This window comes from Oreochromis aureus, linkage group 9 (assembly GCF_013358895.1).
Source record: "Oreochromis aureus strain Israel breed Guangdong linkage group 9, ZZ_aureus, whole genome shotgun sequence".
Taxonomy (NCBI): domain Eukaryota; kingdom Metazoa; phylum Chordata; class Actinopteri; order Cichliformes; family Cichlidae; genus Oreochromis; species Oreochromis aureus.
The window spans coordinates 15717212-15729088 of NC_052950.1; the positions used below are offsets into that span (position 1 = coordinate 15717212).

At 41.2% G+C, this 11877-nt stretch overlaps 1 protein-coding gene across 1 annotated transcript; it reads right to left on the minus strand.

Annotated features, from left to right (window-relative positions):
* Positions 1 to 360: 360 nt before the first annotated feature.
* Positions 361 to 11247, minus strand: pdk3a (pyruvate dehydrogenase kinase, isozyme 3a). Its single transcript, XM_031750006.2, has 12 exons — positions 10784 to 11247; positions 8603 to 8744; positions 8388 to 8459; positions 7758 to 7942; positions 7571 to 7660; positions 6820 to 6897; positions 6528 to 6604; positions 6293 to 6394; positions 6075 to 6182; positions 5846 to 5959; positions 3157 to 3277; positions 361 to 1343 (listed from the first exon to the last, which is right to left on the minus strand). The coding sequence occupies exons 1-12, from the start codon at positions 10884 to 10886 to the stop codon at positions 1258 to 1260; spliced, it is 1278 nt and encodes a 425-aa protein (XP_031605866.1). The 5' UTR covers positions 10887 to 11247; the 3' UTR covers positions 361 to 1257.
* Positions 11248 to 11877: the final 630 nt, after the last annotated feature.

Genomic DNA, 11877 nt, shown 5'->3' on the forward strand with positions numbered 1-11877 from the left:
GGCTGTTTTTGTTAAATTATCACAATGAGTAAAAAATCATGTGTTACTGTATAACTTTAGAACCTGGTAAGGCCCAGTTACATCTTTTAAATTTTGTCTTGTTTAGTAAAACCTTAGACTGGACAGAGGGTGTACTTCCTTTTCCACACCTGCAAACTTTAGGCAAGACATTTACGGGAGATTCAAACGTTTATCTGAGGCAGAGCCAATCTGCTAAAAGCAATCGATCAAAACAGAGACATGAACTGTTTAATGTAATCATGCATAATTGCGCCGTATGTGGTTTGGACCAGGATGTTTCAACACAGTGGAAAAAAACCCCGATCTGGTTACAGCGTGGATAAAAACTGAACACACCGATTACACACAACAGCAAATCTCTTTTATTGTAATGTTTGACAGTTGGTATTGGAAGTTCATCTCATGCTGAATCACATTATAAGACCACTGTAAAACTTTTTTTTTGGTGTATGTTGATGTTGCATGACCACCTCTTATCCAGGAGACTCCAAATGCAGTATTTAAGCTGGATGTACAGCAGGGTGGAAAAAAACACTCATCACTCCACACTGGCTGCATGTACAGCATATACATTATATATGATTTTCTAAAATACTCTTACCACATAGAACTACTAAAAGTAGAAGATCTTCATTTCAATAAATGATGGAAACTGGAAGTATAACTTTGATCAAGATGTGGTTTTTAGGTGACTGGTCAACAACAGGACCACACTGGCCTACACGTCAACCACTAACCTATAACGCAGCTCATCCTCTATGGTAGGTTATTCACAGGGTATCAGCCAGACTGGCATGTCACAAAGGAATTGGCAGTGATGAAATCTGATGGTTAACATGTCGGTTTCCACACCGAGTTATTCTCTCTTTACACATCAGGTGAAGCTAAATGAGATGAGAAAAAGAAGTCACTTCGTATTTGTGAAAATCTCCCAACATCTGCTTTAAATAAATCCAGGTTTGAGCCATGACTTGTTTAAGTTTTGGTCTTTTTCAGCAGCCTCAAAAAAATAAATAAAAACAAATGCATCACCATTAGTAAATCCTGACCTGGGATCCGATCCGATTTAATTAGCTCCTTGATAGAGGTCTGGAGTGATTGCATGAAAGCTACACGAGGTTAAAAATATACACGTAGGATTAGTAAAGTGCACAAAAACAGGTTCCTGAATATGATCCATGTGCCAAAAAAACCCCAAAAAAACAAGAAAAAAGTGGATGGATTGATGCACAACTTTCAGTGCCCTGGAGGCTCTGCTTCTTTGACCACATTTTCCTCTGCCGACTTATCCAAACCCTCAACTGTGTGTGCCACATGACTTCCTATTGTATAAATAAGGAAAAAAAAATAAAGTTAAAAACCTACAAATCACTAAAAGATGAATAAAAGCAATCATGTGTCAGTGCCAAAAGACAAAAAAAGCCAAGGGAAATTGTGCACAATCGTACAAATAAACTAAAAGCCAGTCAAAGTATCTGCTCTTACATTTAGCTTCTAATTCAGTTCTTTTCATTCAAGTTAAAAAAGCAAAAGCACATAAAAAAAGCAGAACTTTGTTCAAACTCAGAAGACTATGAGGATTAGTAGTACCACAAAATAGATACACGCTGACCTGATGAAGCATTGTTAGGAAAAAAAGTCAAAGCTGCGAGCAGTTGCTTATCCACCGTGGCGTGCCGGCAGGACGAAATAGGAAGTGTCGAAATGAAAGCTGTAATACCACTTTTTTTTTTTTTTTCAATAGTCCAAGTGTGATCCCAGCAGATTCATCGCATTTAGCAAGGGTTTTTTTTTTCTAAACAATACATGGTGCTGGTGTGGCTGAAAAATGACACGATTGCAGTACTTCTACTGCAACACTGCCCTTTCCTCCATCTGGTGTTTTGCTGACAGGACAAACTGACTAAAAAAACCCCTTAAAGTACGATTTATTGACGAGCGATTCAGATTATGCAAGTGCGTCGTGGCTATTCAAGCGAAGTCTCTCATGATCATTGGAAAAGGTAAAAGAGTAATAATGATGATGATAGCTACTATCATTTGAATCACAGTGAATAGACAACTCTGGTGGCATTTCCTAAGCATCCGAGAGATGCTCCATTGGTCTGCTAATAATTCTTATATCAGGACAAAGAGCAAAAATATTTGATGAGGGTTAGTACCATTTGTTAATGGTCTGCAGGTGGCTGGTTATCTTCTAAGCGTAAAGCTAAACAAAGTTGAGGGAAAGACACTCAACTTTTCACTTCTAACATCGTCCCTTTTTAAATGCTCTTCAAGTTCCAGCCTTTAAAGGCGGGCTTTTTAAAAACAATAAATATGCCATACGTTACCAGAAGTAAGGCTCGCTCTCTTTTTCATTAAATAAAATCCTGACTTTTAGAAGCTTTAAGAATAAAGTGTATGCTTCATCCATTGGTTCCCATTTCCCCCCCCAGCTAAAAACGGAGTGCAGCCAAAACAAGTCTCTATGCCAAGGGCACACCGGCCTAATTGTGCGTTCAGTCAAGAGTGTATCCGAAAGGAAGGAAGTGAAACCTCCTCCTATTCTAACTTGCACTCAAACTAACCCCTTTCTCCTGACTCTGCCTGTGTGTGGCGAGAAAGAAACAGAACATGAGCGTTTACTGAGAAAGACACTCCATCAGCAGCGGGAGGGGAGCTTATTCAGCTGCACAGAGCAGTAGCCTAGTCAGCAGCAGGCCAATGTGCGTGAGACAGAGGAAGAGATGGCAGTACTGCTATAAAGTAAATTTGAAGAAATGAAGTCCATCTTTGTAAAGGTCCACAAGAGTAACCAGTTATTTTTAAAGGGGTCGGACACTGGGGGTCTATAACATGGAAAAGGTTCATTTTAAACCTCGTCTTACAGCCAGTGGTGATGCCATGACAATGAAAGCTACGCTGATGAAGGCCGTTGCCATTGGGTACCGATATGAGTGGAGGACATCCATCCTTTCAAAACCTTTAGCGAGTGGAATGTGAAAGCAGGTCTAATCCTAACCCAGGCGTTTTACCCAAGGGCAACATTTCATCGTGCATGTTCTATGCAGAGTGCAGGCATTCTGGCTCCCAGGGGAAAGCTTTGCTAGCGAGCTGGGCAGAGTTATCTGTTGGCTTTGTATTTGGACTTGCTGGCATCACGTGGCTCTTTGCTGGGGTTGCTCCAATCGTCCGCCTCGGGGCTCGTCTTATAATGCCTCCACGCCGACTTGTTGAAGACAGGCAGACGCTCAAAGGACTCACTGGACAGAGCCTTTAAATAAAGAAACAAGACATCCAAGTCAAGGAAAAGCAACTTTGACTTATCTTTATTAGAGGAGTTATTATCATTGTTTTTATTACTTGCCAAGAGTTGGATGGGTCTAAATAACCGTGAAGCTGGAGATGATTAGCTTAGCTCAGCATGAAGACTTTGAACACTGTTTCTGGTGGCTTCCAGCTTCTATGCGGTTTTGTAGGTAATAAAGTGATGAGCCTAAGAAATCTTAATAGTGATATGCAAGGTGTTTACACTGCTTCAAGTTTTATGCTTAACTAAGCTACTCATCTTCTGGCTTAATAATCACACTTTTTATTTGGGGGTGGGGGGGCGCCTAGGTTACAGATACACATATTTTGGCAGAACATCAGCCGACATACATATAATAACTGTATAGCACCTTTCAAAGAAGCTGAAAGAAAACCAGTGCCATTCCCCTTTTTCGTTTAAAACACAGGGAGCTGCTGCTGCTAAGAGGAAAATTGTTTGTAGCAGCATGTAGTTAAATTCCGTCAAGTCAGCCTCAATCTGTCCACAGTTAATACACCGCTTGGCAATTAACACCACATTTACTCCATCACATCCAGCACTGAAACGTGAACTACTAGAGTGATTTCTTCATTAGCACATTGATGTTCATAGGTATCATAGCTATACACCAGATATTTTTACAGTATTTGATTGACTGAAATGCAGACTTTCAGCTTTAGTTCAATGGATTTAACCAAAATATTGAATTTACTGATGAGGAACCACAGTACCCAATTTTCAGAGTCTGGACATTTGACTGGCAGGTAGTTTTCAGGTGAAGCCTGTTCTCTTGTTACTCCATGACAAACATACACAATCAGTTGTACAACAATCTGATACATTTTTAAACATCATCAAAAGACCTGAAAGGCCACAGAAGACAGCTGACATGAATGACGACAGAATTATTTCCATGGGTAAGAAAAACAACTTCGCAACATCCAACCAAGTCAAGAACACTCGAGGAGGTAGACGTATCATTATCACAGTCTACAATCAAAAGGCGCCTTGAACACAGAGGGTTTACAACTAAATGTAAACCTTTGCACTCAAGAACAGGAGGGCTGGGTTAAAACAACTTGCACAGATCTGGAAAAAACAAATCTTTGGACAGATGAAATCAAGAAAAGCTTGTATCAGAATGATGGGAAAAGAAAAGGAAGAAGAAAAGAAAAAGTTCATGAAGCTCACCGTAGTTCAGGGCCAGCCACTGGTGTTTATTGACAGTGTGACTGCTGGTATGAGTGTTAGGATGACCTGTGAAGTGTGCAGGGCTACACTCTCTGCTCAGGTTCAGCTCAATGCTGACGGCGCTTCGTTTCATGGAGTAAATTAATCATGAACCAAAGCAAACTGCAAAAGCAACCCAAGAGTTTCTCAAGGCAAAAAAGTGAGCTATTCTTTAATGGCCAAGTCATACCTGATCTCAACCCAGCGCAGCATAACTTTCACTTATTAAAGACTAAACTGTAGCCAGAGACTGCACTTGGCTGCAGTAAAGGCAGTAAACTCATTCAAGACTTTTGTTATGGTATCGATTTAAAAGTCATCAAAGAAATCTACATCGCCTCGTTCTTGAGACATTGTGTGCACAAAGTTAGGCGTCCAAGCTCCCGTCTACAACAGAATACTTCACAGAGAGACATGAGTGGATTCTTCTGTTTTAATCCTCCCAAATTCAAAAGTATTTTCAACTCTCAGTTAAACAGAGGTGTCAAATTAAAGGAAAAACAAAAACAAAAAAAACAACAAAAGGAAAGGTCCTGGGTAATTATGTGTCCAAGAGTCTACAGGAGGGATGGAACGCCATTCTTTCAAAGGGCATTTCCTCACTAAGGGTTTTGATGAAGCCAGGAGAGAGTATTATCTCACACAAAAACCCCGCAGTACAGTTCGGCCATCTGCCCAGAAGATCACCTTTTGTGGCAGAATCCACAATTGAAATCACAAGTCTCCTGACAGATTTAGTAGAACTCGTGATTACATGATTGGCTGTGTATATGGCTGCCTGGATGCAAAGCCTGTGACTTGAACTTCAAGCTAAAATCCCAGCTTATAAATCTGCATACTCTTTTGACAGCTTTATGTCTGATTAATGAACCCAGTCCAAAAAAAATAAGAGAAAGAACTCTTACTGGCACTGACTGACGTCAACTCTAATTTCGCCTATTTTTACCATAACCAGTTCCACCTCTTTGCTGTCAGCAGGTCACAATCCAAGACTCCAAAATGTGGCACACGACACTGAGTATCATTTTTTCCCCATTAATCTATCTCAAGTGCAATTTAAAAAAAAATACTAAGATGATGACACAAGTGATGGACGTAATAATAGTAGGGAAAAATCCTGGAATAGGAACGTTTGAACAGCAGGAGGGGGAGAAATAATCCCAAACTGTGCCAGCTTAATGCCAACACAACTGAGGCGTTGTAGAGGTCAAGGGTTCAGTTTTTTCCTTTAATTAATCACCAATCTGTCGTGCCTTACAGATCTTTGCAACGTTACAGCATACTCAAATTTGAATAGCTCACCTTCAGATAGATGACTGCATCCGTGCCAACTCCTTCCATAGAGTACAGCTTCAGATCCCCCTGGAAATATCGGGCATACAGCCTGGAAATTGGTAAACCGTAGCCAAAACCAGCCTGTAAAGTAAAAAGAAAATTTATGTAAAGTCATACCATATAGAAAAATGCAGGAGCCAAAAGAGGCTTTTGATCACAAGGGTCGATACTGATGCGATTGTATGGTTGCAGGTACCAGCGGGACAGCTCCTGGCTCCAGGCTCGGCGTCGGGGCAGTGGAGTACATATAGTTGAAAAGACGGTCTATCTTCCTGAGAGGGACTCCTCCTCCTCTGTCGCTGATCTAGAGACAAAAAGGATAAAAACAATGGAGAAATGGAACAACTTAAAGACAATAAAAGCTAAAACACCTCTAAATATTTCTTTAATGATGCAAATGTGTGTCGAATTTACCTTTATCGAGAGATCCTCTTTACCCAGAGTGACTTTTGTCTTCACTGGTGGTAATCCCTCTTTACTGTTCTCATGAAGCTCCACTGTGGCTCTCATGGAGTTCTGCAAACATCCCAAGAGTTCATTAACTCAGCTCAGCAGCAGCCCTTACAGAATTATAGTCCTGTTACGTCTTAATTGCATTTAATTAGATCCGGGCCAGTTAGGTTAGGAGCACTGACACTGGCCTGCCTACCTTAAAGAGCTCAAATAACATGTGGAATAGATGAGAGGGCACATACACCACTTGGATGGGCCTTTTGGGAGCCTTCACTGCAAAGAAAAGGAGCATGAAGACTAAACGCACACTAAAAAGCAGCTTCTTTTGAAGTAAATGAGGTGGTGGATCATTACAGGACTAAATCTGGACCCAATCTGTGCCCACAAGCTCTAAAAAGACCGGGTCACAGGGTTGTAGTTTTTTCAGTGCTGTGACTAATTACAGAGGAGATTGCTTAAACTGCATAAATGCACAAAAGCACTCTTACTGTTGAATTCCTCAATCTTGAGCTCAGGAGCGGCCGAGTAGTACTTCTCGCACAGCATCTTGGCAGTGTCGTAAGCATCTGATGGAAGAGGCAAAACAACATAAGTCAGACCAGAGAACGGCGCAGATTTCTGCTCACAGGTCACCAATGCATCTTCTGTCCCTTCCTGAGTCACTAAAAGTGCAATGCTGGAATTCCTTTAAAACTATCATTATGTAAACACCCCGCTCAGCAAAGACTGATACTCTTTTGTTTGATTTGTGTCACTGCAGAGAGCGGCCGATGTGATATAAAACATAGCTAACCCCCACTTCCTGTGAGAAGAATGAATACATTTGCTCAGTATAACAAAATAAGTCAAACATAGAAAGAAAAATATTCCCTCTGACTTGAGTGAGCATGATCATGAGGGATTACAGCATTAAAAGGAGGATGAACACACAAGACAAACTGTATGCCCATGCTGAGTCTAATTTGATTACATGTAAAGTTTCCTGTCATTTTGTTACATAATTACAGTGCAAAATATAACATTTTATGAAATCTGGTCTAAAAAACTTTACTGGTATACAATCAGTTCATACCAAGTTTTCCTTAATGACTCATGATCTGACTAAATAAACCTTTAATTTTATATATTTCAGCTGCATTTTACTCAAAATGATTGCTTCATGTTTATTGAGGGTGACGAATCTTTTTCTTTCTAGTAAACCAGGTTAAATCGGTCATATTAAATAACTCCCAAACTTACCATTGACGACTTCTGCCACGTTGCAGTTCGGATCAATGCTGCCTATGTGTTTGGGATGTGCTGGGTTGGTATCGTTACCAAAAAGGAGCGCTGAAACACAGACGTGTGGATGTATAAACTTCAGCTGCACAGATGGATCCGATGGTCTAAACGACATAAATGTTTTGGGGGATTTTTGGAGACTCACTGTGCTGGTTGATGAGCATGCGGAACGAGATGCGATTGGTGTAAAAGCGGTCCAGGAAATACTGGATGTTGCTGCTGATGAACGGGTCGAAGCCGAACTTCTCCTTGTACTCAATGACCCCCTGAGCCATGGTGGGAACCACATCGTTGTGGCGGTTGCGGATCTCAATCAAAAGCTCCAGGAAACTAAAAAAAACAAAAAAACAAACCAAAATAAAAATCACATGAAAGAAGAAACATATTTTATATGTGCACAAAGAACAAGCCAGAAATTTAAATGTCACCATGATTTCTCTGCACAACGCAGCACAAGAATGAGGATCTGCATTGTTATTTCATTTTCCCTGGACAATTATTGGAAATGTGTTCTCTAAACAGAAAGACCCAACCACATTCCTGTCTGCGTTTATCGGTGACACATGGCTGTTTAACAGACGGGCATTGTTTTTGTATAAATACAGCGTTACCTGAGCAGTCAGCAGAGATCTATGTGCACTAAGAGGATTAGTTGCAGTGCCAGAGGGACTCTAATCTTAATGACACAAGTATACAACAGCTGGGTGTTGTAAAGCTTTATTTACTGTACATACAGCGTGCTTATTAATTTTTCATACAGCTAACATCCACTCACTCGTTCAGAGTATGAGGGTCCTCTGGCTTTCTGTTCTCGTAATCGAGCAACTCCACAAAGCTCTGCATGTACCTGATAAAACAGACAGAGGGCAAAAGGCAACCTTTACACATGCTTACTAACAATATGGCAATAAACCTTAAAACAAGTCCTGCTGCCATAAAGGCTGCCCTTTGGCAGGCGTATAAAGAACATTTCTGGAGGGAGTGTCTTACCATTTTTGCACTAGTTTGACAGAGGGCTGGCTAAGCAGTTTATCGGGGAGAAGGTTGACCTCTCTCATGGTGTTGGCCAGCCGTACGGGCAGCTCCTTACGCAGGAACATGAAGGACGTTTTCTCACATGCATTGTCCCGGCCTGAGGGAAGCAGAAGTGAGAGGCACAGATAACGCCATGATCATGAGTGCATGATCGCAGAATTATTGCCACGGTTAAGGAAAACAACTTCTTAGCAAGTCATGATCAAAATGAAATATATGGACTGTTTTAAATACTAGGATGGAAATCCTTTGCAGTCAGTGACTGCCTGAAGTCTAGAACCCTTGGAGATCACCTAATGCTGCGTTTCCTCCCTTGAGATGCTTCAGTTGCTGCTTCTTTGTGAGTCTTTCTGGCCTCAGCTTTGCCTCCAGTAACTAGATTAAACTCCAGTAAAGTTTAACCTGACCCTTCTGTTCTTAACCTGTGGTTTGCACCTCGATGGTTAATGCAGAACTTCAGTCAGAACCCTTCAAATTGAAGCTGACAGTCTAGACTTGAACCATATTGACTGCTTGATCCATTGTGGTGGTGTAAAAAAGGCAAACATAATCAAAATCGTGTCTTTGTCCAAATACTTATAAACCTAACCACATATGTGGAGCTTCCAGTTTAGTTTTCTCTTGCCAATAAATACAGTGTGGAGTAAACAATATCAGCTTTCTGACACTTTCACAATCCTGTTTATTGCCATCAATAAAATATCGTGATTAGAGTTTTTCTTTGCTTGCTTCGGCAATCAGAGAGGCTCCCAGCTCACGGGGATCAAGGTCAAATGAAAGACAAAGCTTCATATAAGAAGGTGCTTAAAAAGCAAGTGTGCTGAACTCATCTAAGAAGAGCGCTCGGTTTCAATATCCAACCTTTAACCTGATATCTTAAACTTTGCCATCTGACTGCAGCTGTATCCACATGCGTGCCAACATTAGCTCGAAAAGTTCACGCAGGGAAATCATTGGTCATATTTGCCTGGAAAGAGGGATGGGCGGTCAGGGAGACGTTAGAGGGATTGGTGTTTTAGATCTGTTGCGGGGGAACTTAACATAAAGTAGAGCCTTCTAGAGTTTGGACAGTGCTGCCCTGGGGACAACCTCAAAACTCTCAACACAGAAGAGACGATCATGACGTCCAGTGTTAGAACTTGGGATGATCAGACAAGAGGAAACGATCGAGGGAAAAGCTGGACCTGACTCAGCAGTTTAAAGGGGGGAAATCTTGTGAAATGCAGAATGAGGAAGCTTGTGCGTGAGAACAAAGAAGCCTGTGGCGACTATCCCTGGATGACGTCTCACGTGCTCCAGAGTGAAACACAGACACCGATATGTTTTGGCTCTCTTGGTGCCAAGCAGGGGTTCTCCTTAATGCAAACAAGTGCGGCACACTTCCCGTCACGCATTCTACATCCACAGCTGCGAGAACAAATTACGCAACAGACATGCCAGCGTTTAATCAAGAGGCGGATTAAGGAAAGCCTTGAGTGCTTCTGCACCATTAATAACCGTCGTCTTGTGGCACACATTGCGACGGGCGGGATTTCTACATGTCTTGGTGCAATAGAGAGGGGGAAAACATATTAAACAGAAACACATTTAAAAAACATCAATCTGCAATGACTCGTGCTCTAGAGCGACCTCACTAAGACACAAGTGAAAATAAATAAAATGACTAAAGGCTTCCTGAGCATCTTGGCAACCGGAGCGGGGCTGCTGGCCCCTCCACTGCATACGTGCTGCTGTGCCAGTCTGACTGAGAATACCTGCATGCGTTAGGGTGCCTGTCAATACTTGTTTACAACGTAAACAAATCCGCACAGGAGAGAGGACCGTCCTCTGTTTATATGTGGCTGCTTCACTGCAGGCGATCTCTACGTTTAACACACCTGACCGTAAGAAAGTCTAATGTTGCACGATCTGATATCGTCGTGTTGGTGTTGTTCCCAGATCATTATACTAAATGTTGTTCCAGCATCAACATGTTCCCTTCTATTAATAACGAGCCGGGGCTTGCGTGTGACTCTTCAGGTCCACAGCTGCGACTGATGAGATGACAAAAACACACAACAGGGCCTTCCACCTCCGCCTCCACCCTCTACAAGTCATTCAAGTCCTCTAAAGGTGCCAGGCGATGCCTTTACTCACCGAAATCCAAAAACTGCTTGATGGAGAGCGGAGACGGTGAAAATCTGGAGTAATACTCGATTTTGGGGTTGCTGTTTTTCAGCAAAGACCAGAAGATCCTCATATTGAAAGTTTTAGCGATGATGTGAGTGAGAAGAAATTAAGAGAAGGCGGACAGATGCTCGGACGGTGCGTTTCTTCCAGGGGCGGCCACATTTCCACCGGCCACAGCGGAGGAGACGGAGCGACGCGACAGAGCCAGCTCCATAAGGTTACAGGATAGGATAGAAGCGACAGGAACGGCTTCCTGGATCTACATTACTGCACGCTCAGATGAGCTCAGCTATCCAAAGCCCTTCGCAATGACATGACGACTTCATGCCATACTTTTCAAAATAAAGAAAGAATGCGCAGTATATTTAGTAATATTTTATACCGTCTATAGGGCAACACTGCAAGCTGCAAGGAGGGGTAAATTGGAAAGCCTGGCAACAACATTTATTAGTTTTATATAATATTCAAATAAAATTATTAATATTTATTAAATCAATTAGCATATTGTATATTTCATTTTCTGCACACGTTGTATATATTTAATTCTGTATATATGGTACTTATTTATCTATTGTGTTTTGCATGTATTTCTTTAGCCCTGATGTGGGTCAATACAACAATTTTGGTGCACTGTTGTGCAAAGTACGAGCGTGCAAGGACAATAAAGAGTTCAACTTAAATGGTTTATTAATTTTAATGGATAAAACATTATATTCTTATTCTTGGGATTATTATTTAAAGTCTCCCTCCCGACCCATGACCTGCATTTATACACAAATTCTGTCGCTTAACAGAAACACCATGCTTTTTTAAAGAATTTACTTAATTACTGGTGTATACATGGTCTATACGGGTCACTTATCACTCATGTTTTAAATTACAATGTCATTATCAATGTAACCCCAAAGCAAATGTCTTTGGACATTTCCTTGTTGAAGGTTGTATGAAGTTCGTATTAAAAAATATATATTTTTAGGTAAAATGGTTTGTTTTTGTCTTGCAAGAGGTTTCCTTTTTGTGTTTTTCCTATTAAAAATGAATAATAACACCGTAAACCAATT